This window comes from Ochotona curzoniae, unplaced genomic scaffold, assembly GCF_017591425.1.
Source record: "Ochotona curzoniae isolate NIBS_2020 unplaced genomic scaffold, NIBS_Ocur_1.0 contig_523, whole genome shotgun sequence".
Lineage (NCBI taxonomy): Eukaryota > Metazoa > Chordata > Mammalia > Lagomorpha > Ochotonidae > Ochotona > Ochotona curzoniae.
The window spans coordinates 12,049,164-12,066,284 of record NW_024466459.1 but is presented as its reverse complement, the minus strand read 5'-3'; the positions used below and the strand labels follow the sequence as shown (position 1 = coordinate 12,066,284).

Below are 17,121 nucleotides of genomic sequence, written 5' to 3'. Positions count from 1 at the left end.
TGGGCCGTCCTCGACTGCTCTCCCAGGCCACAGGCAGGGAGCTGGAAGGGAAGCTGGGCTGCCGGGATTAGAACCGGCACCCATATGGGATCCCGGGCGTGCAAGGCGAGGACCTTAACCACTGCGCCATTGTGCCGGGCCCCCGTTTGACAATTTTTATGTGAAAGGCAGAGTTACAGAGAGGGAGAGATCTTTGTGCTGACGAACTGCCCTAATGGCCATAGCAGCCAGAGCTGGGCTCATCTGGGGCTCCCACGTGGGTGTGAGGGTCAAGGCCCTGGGCTGGCCGTCCTCTGCTGCTTTCCCCGGCCCTAAACAGGGAGCTGGATCGGAAGCAGAGCAGCCACAGACCAGTGCTGTCGCTGTCACGGGTGGTGGCTTAACCCTGCTGTGAGGTGGACACTGCAGCCCCAGCCTCTGCTAAGGGCCTGCGGCGGGGCCACCTTCGCTCCACCCCCGTCTGGGTGACCGACACACCCTGGCACTGCCCTTCCCTGTGCGCCAGCTTGAGTGCAGGCTGGCCTGCCCCTGCGGAGAGTGGTGCTGGCGGCCAACCTGCCGCCCCAGCCGGGAGTGGCCGAGCCTGGCCTTGCGGGTGGGTGTGCTGGAGCCGATTCTGCAGCTGTAAGAGGCCAGTCTCCTGCTGCCTTGGGGCGCGCTGAGTCAGCGCTGAGTCAGTGCGGGGGTGGGGGTGGGGCGCGGAGCTTGCCTGGCCCGTCCACCTGCCGCTGACTTCTGGCCAGTGCCTGGAGCCGGTCAGGAAGGGGAAGTGAGGGGTTGCGTCTTTTTTTCCCCCCCAAATCGTGGAGGTAGGCGGGGTGGGGGTGGGGCTGGTTCTAGTGTGAGAGGAAGAGGAAGTGAGTCTGGTGACCCCACCCCCTGGAGGGGACCTGGGGTCAGGGAGGGACTTTCTTTCTCACGCAGGGTGGTCTGGCCAGGGCCGACTTGAACTTCCCAGGGCTGGAGTCTGGGGTGGGCAGTGAGCGCAGGGGGCTGCCATTGTCGTCCCACAGTGCCACACGGCTTAGAGGCCTGAGTCCATCCCAGCCACACACCCTCGCTGCCCCGTGCCCGAGGCACTCAGCCCGGACCCCATTTGGCAGGTCCCCCGTGCATCCTGGCCAGCCCCGCCCCCACCTTCTCACTGGCTCAGGGAGAAATTAGCATGTGAAAGGGGCTCCTTCCCGGAGCTGGGGCTGGGGTGGGTGCGGGCCGGGGGCGTGGGAGCGTGCTGGCTTCCCACCCTCCATCCTCCAGGGTCCCGGTCTGCCTGCACGAAGAGCTGCAGCTGGAGCTGGCTGTTGAGTGCCCGGGTAGGTCAGCCCTGGTGGGGAGGACACGCGGGGTCCTGCGGGGTGGGGGTGGGCACTGCTGGGAGCTTGGCTCTGAGTGCAGAAGGCACGGGTCAGGACTGAGGGCAACTTGGGATCGTTCAGGAGACACTTGGGAGCCGTGGGGTGGAGGGGTGCTCTGCAGACCACGTGTGGGGCGTGCGGGTCAGCCTGGGGCTGCCTCTGTCCAGCTCGGCCTCCTGCACTCCTGGGCAGGGGACGACATTCACCTTGGACATGGGGGTGGGGAGCTTGCACAAGTCTCACTGAATGCAGTTCCTGTGGTGCTGTCTTTTCTCCCCGCAGGCCTAGCCGTTCCAGTGTTGGGGGCCCCGTGTGTGGCGTGGCCCCCTGAGGCTTTGGGGTGGGGAAGGAGCCCCGTGTGGGCCCAGCAGTTCTGGTACACAGCCACCTGGGTCAGAGCAAGGACCGGGAGCTCAACGGGGGGGTGCTGATTGCGGACCTGTCTCCGGGCTGGGCTGGCTGCCCAGCCTCTGCCCAACTCCCCTCCTGAATGGACCCCCACCCCTCCTCCCATGACCCTTTGCTGTGCAGCCGGAGGCTGGTGGGCTGCGGGGCGTCCAGAGCTCAGGCTGCTTGTTCACTGCCCACCGGGGCTGGGAGGTGCTGGGCAGCTGGAGAGAATGTGGTGGGCGGAGAGGCAGTGCGTCACCGTGTTTGAAGAGCTGCTGGGGCCAGGCCCAGCCTGTGTGCACTTGGGGAGGTGGGGTGGGGCATGTTCTGTGCTAGGTGCTATTGGGGCCCGCTCAGCTCTTGCACAGAGAGGTTCCCAATTCCTCAGGCTCACACACAGTATGCTGGGACAGAGCAGGGGTCCCCCACTACAGTCTGGAACCTGAAGGGTGGACAGTGGGGACCCCTTGCTATGACTGTGGCTGCAGGTGCCCTGTACTCCCGAGGGGAGACAGCGGCTAAGAGGAAAAGAAAGGTGGGGTACTGTGGGAATGGGGGTGGGTTGGCGCGGGGGCAGTGCGGGGGCAGCTCTGACCCCTGACCTGGCAGCTCTCTGCGCAGAACCCCAAGTTGAGGCCTGGAATTCTTGTCTTGGGGGCAGGCGGGAGTCCCTAGCCCTTGGGCAGCAGGCAGAGAGAATGTCCCGGGGGTGACGAGGCAGTGGCGCACACCCAGCCTGCCTTTCCCTGGGGGGTGGTCCCTGGGAAGCCAGCCCACTGGAAGTCATCTACCTTGTCCAAGGTCTCTAGTCTCCCAGTGGCTCCCTGGGAGAGCGGGCATTCCCACAGCCCTCGCTGGGACTCGGGGCTGTAGAGGGGCCTCCCCACAGGCCTGCCGGCGGAACCTGTCCAGCCCGGGAGCTGGGCACTGCAGGTGTGGGTGAGGCTATTGGTGGCCCCCCTGCACCCCCAGGGGTAGACTCTTCCCTCTTTAGGGAGTTTGCCGTTTATGCACTCTGCAGCCCCCATCTTTGCAGAGTGCCTGGAGCCGGGGAAGGCCTGTGGTGTCCCTCCTGACTCCACGCCCCGCCCCACCCCCCAGCGATGGTGTGTGACTGCTGCCTGCACAGCCTGCTGGGGAGAGGAGGGGCTTGGCAGATGTCTGCTGAGAATTTGGGGCTCTCAGCCCCCCTGGGTGGGCGTGGCCACATCTTGGTTCTGCTGGGAGGTTCCTAGGAGTTTGTGGTTGGGGCGAGGAGGGGCCGCGTTTCCTGCCACTGCAGTGTGCCCCCTCCTCCCTCCACCCAATCAGTTCTGGGGGGGGAGGGGAGCCTGGAAGTGAGCCACGAGGCCCCCTAGGCCGGAAGCTAGGGCTCCTCTGCCTTCCCCTGCCACTTCTCAGGAAGTGGAGAACTAGGTCTGCGGGTTGCAGCCTGCTCTGACCCAGACTGGGCCTGGAGGAGGCGGGCTGCGAAGGAGGGACGGGGAGGGGGCTCCGGAGCTTGGATTTGGTCCAGATTTGCCTTGGCCGACAGGATCGTTTGGGCAGGGTGGGAAGCTGCACGCCTGCCTCTCCTTGCTCCCGGGCTGGATGAGGCCTTGCTGGGCCAGCAAGGAAAAGAGGGGACCCCTGGCCCCTGTCCAGATGGGGACTGTCCCTCCCAGGACAGGGCTATGGGGGTCAGGTGCAGCCCTGTGTCCCATGTCTCCACGTGGAGAGGGAGGAAGATGAGGTGGCCACGCCTGCAAAGCCCAGCAACGTGCGGCCAGTTCCAGACAGGAGGAGCAGGGCAGGGCCCCCGGCTCCGATTTCTGGCATTCTGGCTCCTTACAGAACTTGGAGGTGCCAAGGGGGCGTGTAGTCGTTGCCCAGGAACTGCCCAGAGGAGCCGTGGGCGCGTCTCGTGATCCAGTTGCTGATACCTGCTGTGCGGTGGAACTCTGTGGAAGGGAAGAATCCTTCCAGCGTGGGGGTGGCGACTAGGGCAGGTTTGCAGGGGGTCACACGTGGGGCCAGGCGGCATCGGGGAGCTGACAGGAAACTCTGGAGGCTGAAGCTGGCCTTCCCTCGCGGCCTGCTGCTGCTCAGCACCCCCCTTGTTCTCACTGGGCGGCTCAGCCAGCCCAGCAGCCGGCCACAGCCTTGTCCGGCCTCCTCTCTGCTGCTCGGGCTGGAGCCGCTGTGGGGGGAGGAGGTGGGGTGCGGGAGGATCCTACGTGTATGTATGTGCTTCTTTGCACACTGCTTGGGGAGGTGTGTGACACACAAGCCTTACCTGGGAGTCAGGGTGCTGCCGGCGGGTGGGGCGGCACCCTGGGTCTCCAGGCCTCCCGTGTGCGTCCCTGCACCCACGCACACCGTGTTCAGCCTGTGCCGTCAGCTCTCTGTTCCTGGGGAGCAGGTACCGTCTCACGGATCGGTGCTGTGCTGCTGGCCTGCCTTCTCGCGTGGCTGTTGGTGGGCCTCCCCCAAGGTCACCTGCCTCTGCACGCGCCTCGGCCTTGGGCACCCGCGCCTTCTGCTCCGTCCTTTGAGGCTCCAGTGGATTCTGTCGGCTCAGCTGGGAGTGGCTGCCTGGAGGTGGCGTTTTTCAGATGAGGGTGGGACTCTGCAGGTATTTGGGCTGGCACCTGTGCCACCCAGGAGTATAGGGGCAGGAAGCTGGAGCTGAGAACAGTCCCCACCCCCGCCAGGTTTGCAGGCCTCCGTAGTGGAGCCTGAGTACTCCCTGAGGGTGGCGCGCGTTGCCTCCTGTGGGTGCTCACTGCTCCGGGAGGCTGGGGCAGACCACCTGGGATTGGTTTGGGGCACAGGGCCTCAGGTGTGCCAGGGTTTGCCCATGTCAGTGCCTTGTCCCCGGAGAGCTGCAGGCAGCCCTACGGGGGTGAGGGGGCTGGCTGGTGTCAAGCGGGGGCCACACTGCCCAGCGGCCACTGCTGAAAAGCTGTGGAACCAGGGTGTCCCCTGATGGGCCCCGATGTCCCTAAACCCTTGCGGTGGAGTCCTCTCACCTTGGCGCTCTGGCAGAGCAGCCGGGCGGTCGGGGCGGGGTATGGACTGAATGCTCACCTATGCCTGGGCACCTTCTCAGCCATGCCAGGGTGCCCGGGCACCTGGCCTGTAGGATCACATCCTGACGTCCCCCGGGCCACAGAGCAGCACCAGGCTCGGTTTCCTCACGGAGTAGATGGTAGCCTGTTCCCGGAGGATTCCTGTGTGCCCTGTGAGTTAGGGCAGGGCCGGCCTTGTGACACGGCGGGTTCAAGTCCAGCTGCTTCACCTCCAGTCCAGCACCTTGGGAGAGCAGCCAGCCATCGCCCAAGTCCTTGGACCCCTGCCGTCCACGTGGGAAACCCGGATGGAGTTCCTCCAGGCTCCTGACTTCAGCCTGGCCTCGTCCCAGCCGTTGCGGCCATTTGGCAGGGGGACCAGGCACATGAAAATGCTTTTTCCGTTGTCTTTCCCTCTCCCCTTCTGTAATTCTGCCTTTGAACAAGATAAAACCAACCTTCACCTGGCGTGTGGAGAACCCAGGAGAGGTCGACCGTTGGGGCTGGCATCATTCCTTCTTTTGTTCATTCATTCATTCAGCAGACACCGGTGCCCGCCGCGCCAGGGCTGTATGTCTCGGCAGTGCCGGGGTGAGCGGGATGGATGAGGTGTCTGGCTTCCTGACCCCGCACCCCGCGGGGGAGGCCTGGCTGGAGAAGGCCTCACCTCCTCAGCGAGTCTGTGGGGAGAGGCTTGGGAGGGGAGGCTGGCTGGCGAGGGAACTGCGGAGGGAGGGACCGGCAGACTCCCACGGGTTTCCCAGGCCCCTGGGGACCCTGCCAGCAGCCAGGGAGGGGGAGGGGGAGGTGCCGGGCCCGCAGCAGGCCCCTGTGGTCCCAGGGCCCCTTCCTTGAGCCCTGGGCTGGGGAGGGAGTCGGAAGGAAGACAAGCACCACCTGTGGGAGGTGCCCACAGTTCTCTTGAAGCCTGGCAGGTGGGGCGGGTGAGTGCCTGCGAGGCCTGCCCCCTTCCCGTGCCATGCTCATGTGCCTTAGGGTGGCCCTGCTTCCGGTTGAGTCCACCCTAGGCCTTACCCGCACGCTGCAACAGGGCGTCTGGGGTCAGCAAAGGGTCCTGGTTTGCCCCAGAGCCGGGACCACCCCCACACACACACACACAGAGGTGCCTCTGCGTGGGGCCGGGGAGGGCTGCCGTGCCGTTGCTGGCCTGCGGGTGTGGGGGCAGCTGGCGCTGACCCCTGGGTGCTGCTGCCTGCGAGCCAACCTTCCGGGGCCCTGCGTGCCTGACCCTGAGCTGTGAGGAGGAGCTGGCATGCTCTCCTCCGTCTCTGCGCCCACCCTGCCCCCCACCCCCACAAGGGGCAATCCCGTTCTGTCATCCTTGGCAGGCCCTGGCTGCGGAAGTCCTGGCGTGGTGCTGGCCTGGCTGCCTTGGACAGCAGCCCCAGACAGGAGGAGGGAGTGGTTGTCCTGGGCCTGGGTAAAGCCAGGGCTGTCCCTGCCAGGAAGCAGCAGGCAGAGGGAGGTAGCCACGCTGTCCTTCCCTGGGAACCCCTGCTGGCGGGCACCCCCAGATGCAGCTGGGCTAGATGACAGCTACTGTGCCGGTAGCCGTGACGGTCAGCATTGGGGCTCAGCCGGCTGGGGGCTTCCGGGGCACCCCCGGTTTCTCTCTAAGTCCCCTCTTGTGACGGTCAGCATTGGGGCTCAGCCGGCTGGTGGCTTCTGGGGCACCCCTGGTTTCTCTCTAAGTCCCCCCTTTTGCCATTACTCCAACCCAGTGGGTCAGTGGTGCTTATCCCAACCGCTACGTGACCGTTGTCTCTGTTCTAGAATATTCTGAGCACCCCAGAGAACCCACACTCAGGAAGCCATCCCTCCCTGGCTGCCTTTGCCTTTGCTCAGGCCACCCGCCTGGCTTGTACTGGGGGGAGGGGGACATGGGCGTACAGAGGCCAGGGTGGCTGGTGGGGAGATCCTGGCCCCGTCCCCAGGTGGTGGCCAGGCCACGGGTGTCAGGGACCCGCAGGCTGGGGGGAGACTCCCAGTGGTGTCTCAGGAGCACCCGCTCAGTGGGCCTGGAAGTCGGCACTGTGCAGGGAGCTGCTGTGGGCCACGTGTGGCTATTTAAACAGAAACTAAAGTGAGACTAAAATGCACTTCCTGGTCCGCATTCCCTGTATATGGAGGCTCAGCGCGCCCGGGGACATCTGGGTGAGCCACCGCCACCAGGGCCACCTGCATCTCAGAGCCTCCAGCCAGCTTCCTGCCCGTGTGCTGGGAGGGCAGCCAAGGCTGGCCCGAGGGGTGGGGTCCTTTCTCCCACGTGGGAGACCCCAGTGGGATTGCTGGCCCCCAACTTCCTCTAGGCCTATCCCCAACTGCTGTGGCTTTTTGCGGAGTGAACTGGTGGATGGAAGCCAGCCAGCAGGTGGTGCGGCCACTTGGATCTGCACGTGGGCGGAGATGCTGCCCCAGAACCCCGGGTGAAGCGTTCTTCCCTGTTGTTCTGGGTGAAAGAAGGCCTCATCAGAGAACGCTCCGGGGCTCGGCGTCCCCTGGGGGCTCGGCGTCCCCTGGCTCGATGAGCCGATTGAGCACAGCAAGCTGGAAAGGGGAGGGAAGGTCGGCAGACGGGAATGTGCCAGGGACACGCAGGACAGCTGGGAAGACTCTGGGGCCTACCAGGCCTGGGGGTGTGGGTGAGGCGAGGCCAGCAGGGCTCAAGGTTCCAGTTTAGTTACATTGTTGAATTTTATGTTAAAAAATTTAAAAACAAAAAACCTAGGGGTGCCGCATGGCTTCACAGGGGTGCCGGACAGGCAGTGGGTGTACTGTGGTTTCCGGTGCTGGCTCCTGCAGTGAGCTGCTCCTGGCTTGGGGGAGGGTGGGGCAGGAAGCCCCCAGCCCCACACAGATGGGAGCAATTGACGGTCACGTGGGCTAGCTCAGCTGCAGCCCCTCCCCCGTCCCATCCTCTTGGGGAAGCGGCCCCGAAGCCACAGGTTCCCGGCCAGTGCAGCTGCACTCCTCTGCCGGGGGCCTTGTTTAATTCAGGTTTGGGGGGCCGCACTCCTGCGGGCTGCGCTGGGGAGGGCAGCCTCTAGTGTGTCTCTTACCCCCAGTGGAGGTCGAGAAAACCGTGGACCTGATCCCCTGCTGCTGTGGCAGTGGGCTTCTGGTCCGAGGTCCCCCTGCTGGCTCCCCTCCTCCGCCCTGGCCTGCAGCCTCAGCCACACAGAGTGGCTGCTGAGGCGCCAGCCTCCGGGGGACATGGAATGAATTCTGTTATGCTTCTGCCCCCAACAGCCCATACTGAAGTTTCTAAAGTGGGACAGGGGCAAGGGGGGCCAAATGGGGAAGGGTACTTGGTGGGGAACCCCCAGAGCTCAAGGTGTGCCAGGAAGAGAGGGGCTCTGGCCCACCGAGTCCCTGAGGGTGCCTGGTTGGTCCAGAGTAGCCGGTGTGAGGGTTGGGTGTTTTAGGACGAAATTTGGCCCCATGACCCGCAGACCTGGGCTTGCCTGTGCGTGAGAGGCCCGTGGGCTTAGTGCTTGAGTGGACCCTCTGGGTTCTAGGAGCTTGGGGTGCCTCCTCACCGCCATGTCCTGGGCCATGGGACCTGGTGGGTATCAAGGCCTGGGGATACAGAAGGTGCCAGGAAGGCAGGTCGGGACATGGCCCGTGAGCCGTCCCCACTGTTGCGGGGACTCCTGGGCGAGGCGGTTGGGCGTCTGCAAGTGGGCTCAAAGGTCAGGACCACCACCTGTGGACAAGCCCCTCACCCCAACCTCTGCTCCTCCCCCAGCCCCCGAGGCAGCTCCCAGCTGCGCTATCGACATGGCCGACACCCCCAGAGATGCAGGGTTCAAGCAGGCGCCCACGCCCCGGAACGAGAAGGCGCCTGTGGACTTTGGTTATGTGGGCATCGATTCCATCCTGGAGCAGATGCGCCGGAAGGCCATGAGGCAGGGCTTCGAGTTCAACATCATGGTGGTTGGTGAGTGCCCGGCCCCCAGCCACGTCCCGGGCTGTGTCTTCTCATCTGTGACCTGGGAGGAGCTGGCCTGGTGTGGCGTGACGTGGTGTGTGGGAGACATGTGTGTATGGAAGGAACGTGTGTGTGTGAGCTGTGTGGTGTGTGTGAGCTGAATGTGCGGGTGTTATGAGCTGTGTGTGTGTGCACCCCACCCTCGTCCTGTCCAGGCAGGTCTGACCCCTGCTCCCCGCACCAGCAGCATGGACACTGCTCAGGTGGTCAGTGTGATGGCCTGCCGTGTGTGACATGAGCCCGTCTGCTCACGTGGCCACACATGAGACAGGGCTCTCCTGTGGGTGGGGACCCCGGGGCACAGGGAGGCGGAGGGTTTGCCCAGAGCCGCTGCTGGACCCGAGGCCGTCCCACGTCGGCTGTGGCCTCCTGACTTCCCCGGAGCTCTGTCCCCAGTGCCCAGGGTCAGGGGACCTTGCGGCAAGCACTGAGGGGTACGGGACCCTTGGACGTCACCCAGACCTGGCTGCCTCTGCTCCCCTGACCCCGTGCTGCGACCCCCTCCACAGGGCAGAGTGGCCTGGGCAAGTCCACCCTCATCAACACGCTTTTCAAGTCCAAGATCAGCCGCAAGTCGGTGCAGCCGGCTGCCGAGGAGCGCATCCCCAAGACAGTGGAGATCAAGTCCATTACACACGGTAGGTGCTGGGCGGGGCGGGGGGCGGGGACAGGGGCCTGGCTGCTGTGGGTCAGGGGACAGGGGCCTGGCTGCTGGTGGGGGCGGGGACAGGGGCCTGGCTGCTAGTGGGGGCGGGGACAGGGGCCTGGCTGCTTGCTGTGGGTCAGGGGACAGGGGCCTGGCTGCTGTGGGTCAGGGGACAGGGGCCTGGCTGCTGGTGGGGGCGGGGACAGGGGCCTGGCTGCTGTGGGTCAGGGGAGGACGGGGGCCATGGCTGTGTTGACTGGGCTGGTGCGGGGGCCGCCTGCCCGGCCAGCCTGCTTGGGGGGCGTGCCCTGGTCACCCCACTAACGGGCTGTGCTTTCTGTAGATATCGAGGAGAAGGGCGTCCGCATGAAGCTGACGGTGATCGACACGCCAGGGTTTGGGGACCACATCAACAATGAGAACTGGTGAGGGCTCCCCCCCCAGAAATGCTGGGCCGAGCCGGAGCTAGGTGGGGACCCTGCCTCACCCCCGGGCCCCAGGTCGGCCGGTTCTGGAGTTCAGACGTAGAGCCAGGGTAGAGGTGGGAGGGAGCCCTGGGGATGGGCCCCACCCGGGGTCAGCCCCGTGGCCCGACTGGGAGGCCCCGGCACAGGCTGAGCCTGCTGTGCCCGACTGAGAGGCCCCCGGCACAGGCTGAGCCTGCCCCGTGGCCCGACTGGGAGGCCCCGGCACAGGCTGAGCCTGCTGTGCCCGCAGCTGGCAGCCCATCATGAAGTTCATCAACGACCAGTACGAGAAGTACCTGCAGGAGGAGGTCAACATCAACCGCAAGAAGCGCATCCCGGACACGCGTGTGCACTGCTGTCTCTACTTCATCCCGGCCACCGGCCACTCGTACGTCCCCTCGGGGCCTGGCTGCGACCCTCGCCACGCGGCTTGGGGGGAGCGGGGAGGGCCAGGCGGACCGGGCCGGGTCAGTGTGGCCTGGCTGCCCCTAGCTCTGTCTGGGCTGAGGGTGAGATGGCACCGCGAGGGCAAGCCCAGGTCCTGCTGCCACCCCCGAGCCGGCGCCTCACTCCCCTGGCTGTCCTCCCCATCCTGTCGCCTCTGCCTGGCTGGCGTGTCCCATCCTCGTCCTGGGCGCCTCCCCCGCCCAACTGCCCCTGGTGACACGGCTCTGCCTCAGTCTCAGGCCACTGGACATCGAGTTCATGAAGCGCCTGAGCAAGGTGGTCAATATCGTCCCGGTCATTGCCAAGGCCGACACGCTGACCCTGGAGGAGAGGGTCTACTTCAAGCAGCGGGTAGGGCGCTGCTCCTGGGGGTGGTGGGCCCTACGTCAGGGTAGGGTGGGGCCGCGGGCACCCTTCCATCCCCTGGGACCCTTGCTGGTGTCTGTTCTTGCGGAGTCCCCGAGTGGGGCTCCTGGAGTGGGGGATGCATGGATGGGTGGGCAAGGGCAGGCCCCTGGGTCCGAGTCCTCCGTGCTGCCCACGGGCCTGGGTGTCAGGGATTTTTGTAGCATGTTTAGGCAAGGACGGGCCTCCGTGGGGTGGGGGCTTCAGGAGAGAGGGACAGAAATGTGCTAGGGGGCGGGCAGGCTGGCAGATGCACACAGCACCTGGGTAGGGACACAGCTTAGCGCCGCCCTGCCTGCCCCTGCCCGCAGATCACCGCGGACCTGCTGTCCAATGGCATCGACGTGTACCCCCAGAAGGAGTTTGACGAGGACGCAGAGGACCGGCTGGTGAATGACAAGTTCCGGGTGAGTGGCCGCACCTCATCCTGCTGAAGGGCTTGCCCTGGGGTCGGGAGAGTCAAGTCCAGGGGGCAGAATCCTGGCCGAGTGACCAACACTGCCCGCCTCCCGCACCCCTCCACCAGGAGATGATCCCGTTTGCCGTGGTGGGCAGTGACCATGAGTACCAGGTTAATGGCAAGCGGATCCTAGGGAGGAAGACCAAATGGGGCACCATCGAAGGTACAGCAGGGCTGGTGGGGTGGGGGTGGAGGACCCCCTGGTGCCCGCTGCATCGTGGCTGGCACTGGCCCCCCTGTGGCTCTGATCACATCGCCCAGCCTCCCCACTGCCCCTGACTCCCTAGGTCCTGGGTCCAGCTGGTGCCTCTGCCAAGACCCCTGTCCACACAGGGTCCCAGGAGTCGGGCCTGCGTGGGGTTTGCAGGGATCTGTGAAATGGGCAACGTGCTAAAACACCCCAAAACCCACTTAGGGGGCATGGGCGCTCTGAGGAGGTGGTCCTCCCATTCCCTGTACACCCGCCCTTCCATTTCAGGGCGCAGTTGGGGGGTGTTAGGAGGGAGACTTGGGGCGCAGCTATGATTGGCTCTCTGCTGCTGCCCCTGGTGGCCAGCTGTGGGCACTGCAGACAGCCTGGAAAGGAAGTGACCAGGAAACGCAAAGTGTTCCATCTTTGCGGCTGCCCAGTGTCCTGGATCCCAGGGCCCTCCCTTCCCAGCGGCCTGAGCTCACCTGCGGGGCGCAGCTGCCCGAGGCCCATCTCCAGGGCTGCACTGGGCAGGGGGCAGGGCGTGCTCGCTAAGGGGAGGCTCCTCCGCACCCTGGTGACATTGAACCCCGTGCTTTGTCCTTCAGTGGAGAATACCACACACTGTGAGTTTGCCTACCTGCGTGACCTCCTCATCAGGTGAGAGGACGGCAGTGCCCGGAGCTGGGGCCGAGAGGCAGGGCCGGGGGGCCGTGGCCAGGGGTGTCATCCCAAGCAGGGGAAGCCATGGAGGGGTGGGAAGGGCAGTGACCTCCCACCCCACCTGTGACCTGCCCTAGGCTCCTCCCTGGGTCCTTGCAGGCCTGAGCAGGAACAGGGCAGTGGGTGGAGCTTGGGGAGGGGCAGGTCCGCCTTGGCTGGGCAGGCAGGTGGCTGCTAGGAGGCGGGGGTGGACTGTGGTATACAGAGGGGCGTGTGTCAGCAGGGGGTGGGACACACGGCCCGGGCCCGCCTAGCCCTCTGTGTGTGCATGGCTCCTGCTTAGCCTGCTTTGGCAGGTGGGGCCCTCTGCCTCCCTCAGCTGGGGGTCGCCCGCAGCCTCCGCCCTCGGCTGGGCATGGGGGTCGCCCAGGCAGCCCCCGCCCTCGGCTGGGCATGGGGGGTCCCCCAGGCAGCCCCCGCCCTCGGCTGGGCATGGGGGTCGCCCAGGCAGCCCCCGCCCTCGGCTGGGCATGGGGGTCGCCCAGGCAGCCCCCGCCCTCGGCTGGGCATGGGGGTCGCCCAGGCAGCCCCTGACGGACACACGCCCTTCCCCTGCAGGACGCACATGCAGAACATTAAAGACATCACGAGCAGCATTCACTTCGAGGCGTACCGCGTGCGGCGCCTCAGCGAGACCCACGGCACCGTGGCCAACGGCGTGGAGGAGAAGGAGCCGGAAGCCCCGGAGATGTAGACGCCTCCCCCGGCCCTGCCCTCCTGCACTGTCCCACCCTCCCCTTCTGCCAGGCTCCACCTGTCCTGGCTGAGCCTCCCTCCCGGGGCGGGGAAGGATGGACCAGGACCCTCCCGCCCCTGCCCTGCCCACACACCCACGCTGCCGGTATCCCCGTTGGCCAAGGTGCCTGGCAGCCACCGTGCCCTGTCCGTCCTGAGCAGAAAGTGCCTTGACCGCAGCTGTCCTCCCCAGCATGCCCGTCCACCCAGACCCGTGGCCAGTGAGAGGGGGTGGCCTCTTCTCTCCCTCCGCCCCCGTCCTGAGGCCCCCCTCTTGACTGCCTGTGGGGCTGGTATACTGGCTCTGAGAATGACACAGCAGGGACAGACACCCCCACTCTGGTTCTGGCTGGCCGGTCCCCACTGATGCGGGGGCAGAGCTGAGGGGCTGCTTGGAGGAAAGTGGGGGTGTGGGGCGTGGCTTGGGGCTGTCCCAGGGGCTGCAGCTCCCCTCACCAGACACCCGCTCCTGTCTGTCCTTGGGTCATGTCAGCGCCCCGTGGGCACCCTGCTTCTCACCCCTTGCTGGCCCCGGGCAGGTGGGAGTCCATGGGGCCCTGCTTGTCCTAGCTGGGCACCTGCACCCCATCAGACACCTCCAGAGGGCGCCCTCCACAGCCATCCGCATCCGGAGGCCAGCAGAGGCCGGCCTGGCCTCGCCTGCCTGACCAAAGCGGCTTGCTCGCTCTGTTCCTGGGGGACTGTCCCACAAGGCCAGCTGTGCGTGGCCGCTGCGGCTGCTGCAGCCCAGCAGGCGTGCGTGGGGAGGCCCCCCTTCGCCGATCCCCTCCATGGAGCAGTTTACTTGCCGACTTGCCAAGTTTTTGCCAAAACCAAGATTCTGCGGTCCACGGCCAGCCCTGGTTTGGGGGTCCCCCTTGCCTTCCCTCCCTGGGGGTGGGGGGTCAGCAGCAGCCCAAGGGGGTGGCTTCGCCGTCCTCCTCTGTAGCCAGATGTTTCAAGAAAAAGTTTGTCCTGTCAGGTTCTGTCCGGCAGCGGCCTTCCGCTCTGTGCCTCCTGAGAAATCTCTTTTTGTATAAAAAAAAAAAGCGTTGAAATTGTATTTCCTGAAATAAATGTTTCCAATGCAAGGGGCCCCTGGAGGTGTTAGTCTCTCAGCTTCTCTGGGCGCAGCTGCCTTGGTCTGGGCGGCTGAGGGGTGAAGGCTGAGGGGCTGCCTGGGCCGCGTCCCCAGGGGTGGGAGTTGGGTGCGACCAGCTGCCCCTCAGTGCCTGCTGGGAATGTCTGCACGTCGGATTTCAGTCCTGGATGGGACACCGCATCTGGCATGTGGTGGTGGTTCCGTGTGGCTGTAGAGGTGAGTTGGAGGTGAGGGCAGGACTGGGACCCTGGAGGCAACCCCAGGGGTGACAGGTGACTGCAAAGGATGGGCTTGAAGCCCTAAGCACAGGCTCTCCCCGCAGGCGTCCAGGCCTGGGGGCCATGCCCTCACCCCAGCCTCTGTCACCGTCCTGTTCCCCCTCGGGTGGTGGGTGCACCCCGGAGGGACCCTGCCGGGATCCTGACCTCAATGGGGTCATCCACTTGGCCCTCTGTGCCCCCGCCTGCCATCTCCAGCAGGGCCGGCCCTGGGCTGAGGTCCACAGGGTCGCTCCTGCCTCGGCTTTGTCGCTGTCCCAGGCATGGAGGAAGGGAGACTGATTCCCACTGCCCCGGGAAGCCCCTCGGCCCTGGCCCGCCTAGCTTTCCCTTGTCTCCGGCCTCAAGGCAAGCCCTCCTCCCCGCCACCCTCACCTCCTCCCCACCCACCCTCACACCCTCACCTCCTCCCCGCCCACCCTCACCTCTTCCCCACCCACCCTCACACCCTCACCTCCTCCCTGCCCACCCTTACCTCCTCCCCGCCACCCTCACCTCTTCCCCACCCACCCTCACCTCCTCCCCGCCCACCCTCACACCCTCACCTCCTCCCCACCACCCTCACCTCCTCCCCGCCCACCCTCACTTCTCCCCGCCCACCCTCACCTCCTCCCCGCCCACCCTCACTTCTCCCCGTCCACCCTCACCTCCTCCCCGCCCACCCTCACCTCCTCCCCGCCCACCCTCACCTCCTCCCCGCCCACCCTCACACCCTCACCTCTTCCCCCGCCGAGAACCAGGGCTGTCTGTGGGGCTGGGAAGAGCGGCTTCCAAGGCTGAGGGACTTGCACAGTCAAAACCAGGCAGGCCCTTGGTGAGGTGGACGAGGTGGCCACCCCGGGTAAGCCCAGCGCCCGCCACCGCCCTGAGCCACGCCTGCCGCCGGGTGCCACCTCCCTCACCCCACCCAAGTGTTTCCTCTAGAGGCCAGGTATCAGCTGAGCCCACAGGGCAGGGGTGGGCTGGGGTGTCCTGCCAGTCTCTCCATGTTTGTACAAGTTGATTTGTTTATTTGAAAACCTGAGTGACCGGCGGAGAGCGAGACCTCGTGAGGACGGGCTGGGCCAGCCGGAGCCAGGGCTCTGCTGCGTCTCCCTCGTGGGTGACCGCCTTCCCTGCCTCCCAGGGTGTGTTAGCAGGACCTGCATTAGCCGGGACTCTGCCAGTTGAAACGCTGGAGACACGAGGTCCACTTGACTTACCGTACTGCCGTGCGCGGCACTCCAAATGGCTGCGGTGGCTGGCGCTGGGCCAGGCTGAAGCCAGGAGGTCCGTGTGCGTCCACCAGGTCTCCACGTGCAGGGACCCAAGCCCATCCTCCAGGGCTTCCCAGGCCATTAGCAGGAGCTGGGTGGGAAGTGGAGTAGCCAGGACTTGAACTGATGCTGTAACTCGCCGTGTAATGCTGGTGCCTTGCTCATTTGTCAGGAGTCCACAACAGGTTCTGGGCAGACTTCGGTGTGTGGCTGAGGCACCGGACGGTGTGGGTGGGTGCTGGGGACTCGTGGGCTCGTCCCTGCAAGCGGGGCCACCCAGCCAGGTTCCTGGGAACCCAGACCTTCTGTACACCAACTCCCCTCTGCTTTCCACACCCTGTCCTGCAGTGGGGCAGGGCTGGGCCGGCAGGTGAGGCCCAGGGAGCAGAGCCGGCTGGTCCAGTGTGTTCGTCGTGAAGTGGCCGAGCCTCGGGATGTCTCCCTGGGATCCCCCCGGCTGGGCTGGGCAGCAGACCCCAGGCTCCCCCTCTCTGCCGAGATGGGTGACTGCCCACTGCATGCTGCGGCCAGACCACGTGTGTGGGAACTGGAGGCAATTTTAAAAGTACGTTTGTGGGCCCGGCACAGTAGCCTGGCAGCTAAAGTCCTTGCATTGCATGTGCCAGATTTCCATATAGGCTCCAGTTCATGTCCTGGCAGCCCCACTTCCCATCCAGCTCCCTGCTTGTGGCCCAGGAAAGCAGTCAAGGACGGCCCAAAGCCTTGGGACCCTGCACCCGTGTGGGAGACCTAGAAGAAGCTCCTGGATCTTGGCTTCAGATCGGCTCAGCTCCAGTTATTGCGGCCACTTGGGGAGTGAATCAACAGACAGGTTTGTCTCTGTCTCTCCTGTTTATCTGCCTTTCCAATAAAAACAAATCTTTTAAAAAGTGTGTGCAAGCATTGGCTGTTGTGGGTTTTCTGAGATGAAGCTCAGGCTGCGTTGTTCTGCTAACCCGTGCCAGTTCTGCTAACCCGTGCCAGTTCTGCTAACCCGTGCCAGTTCTGCCAACCTGTGCCAGTTCTGCCAACACGTGCCAGTTCTGCCATGGGAATCTTCCTGTGTTGATGAGAGTTGGAGAGCAGGATTTGGCAGTGCCATGTGCTCCACCATGGAGCTTCCAGCAGCTTCTGCATCGGAGGCCTGATGAGCTCCATGTGTGAGCAGGGGCTGGGGGTCCCTCCTGAGCAAAGACAACAGCCGGGGGAGCAGGAGGCTTCTGGAGCCTGCAGATCCCCCAGCTGCATGGCCTCGAGCGTGGACCTCAATGTCCAGGGGCCCCCAATGTCTCACCTCCTGGTGGGAGGTGGGAGGGAGCCACAGGCAGGATGGGCGGGCCCCTGCCTGCACCTGTGTGAAACAGGCGCGTCCCACTGACCCCGCCCTGTGGCCCTGCCATCTCCAGCCCAGGAGTGGCCCAGCCGGCTCTGGCGCCCGACGAGCAGGCTTGCCCCCTCTGCCTCGTGCTCTCAGCAGCAGGCAGGTGTTGTCCAGTGAGGTGCCTGTCCAGGTTGCACACCGAGGACAGGGGTGGCTGCGGGCGCCTGCTAGATCTCCCTTTCAGGGTTAGAGGGAGCTGACCTCGGGGCTGCCATGGGGCCAAC

General features: G+C 65.3%; 1 protein-coding gene across 8 annotated transcripts in view; it reads left to right on the top strand.

Moving 5' to 3' along the window:
• The window catches only part of SEPTIN9 (septin 9), a 113,804-nt gene extending 99,846 nt beyond the window's left edge, over positions 1-13,958 (top strand). For 6 of the 8 annotated variants that reach the window (XM_040989871.1, XM_040989873.1, XM_040989872.1 and 3 more), the window contains 9 exons: positions 8,565-8,756; positions 9,317-9,445; positions 9,797-9,878; positions 10,171-10,308; positions 10,601-10,718; positions 11,084-11,179; positions 11,299-11,395; positions 12,031-12,082; positions 12,704-13,958. In XM_040989871.1, the coding sequence (XP_040845805.1) occupies positions 8,565-8,756; positions 9,317-9,445; positions 9,797-9,878; positions 10,171-10,308; positions 10,601-10,718; positions 11,084-11,179; positions 11,299-11,395; positions 12,031-12,082; positions 12,704-12,839 (1,040 nt within the window). In that variant the 3' untranslated portion in view covers positions 12,840-13,958. Of the gene's footprint in view, positions 1-887; positions 1,314-2,188; positions 2,195-8,564; positions 8,757-9,316; positions 9,446-9,796; positions 9,879-10,170; positions 10,309-10,600; positions 10,719-11,083; positions 11,180-11,298; positions 11,396-12,030; positions 12,083-12,703 lie in introns of those variants that run through there. The other 2 variants (XM_040989877.1, XM_040989879.1) reach the window with 2 other exon arrangements.
• The last annotated feature ends 3,163 nt before the right edge of the window (positions 13,959-17,121 follow it).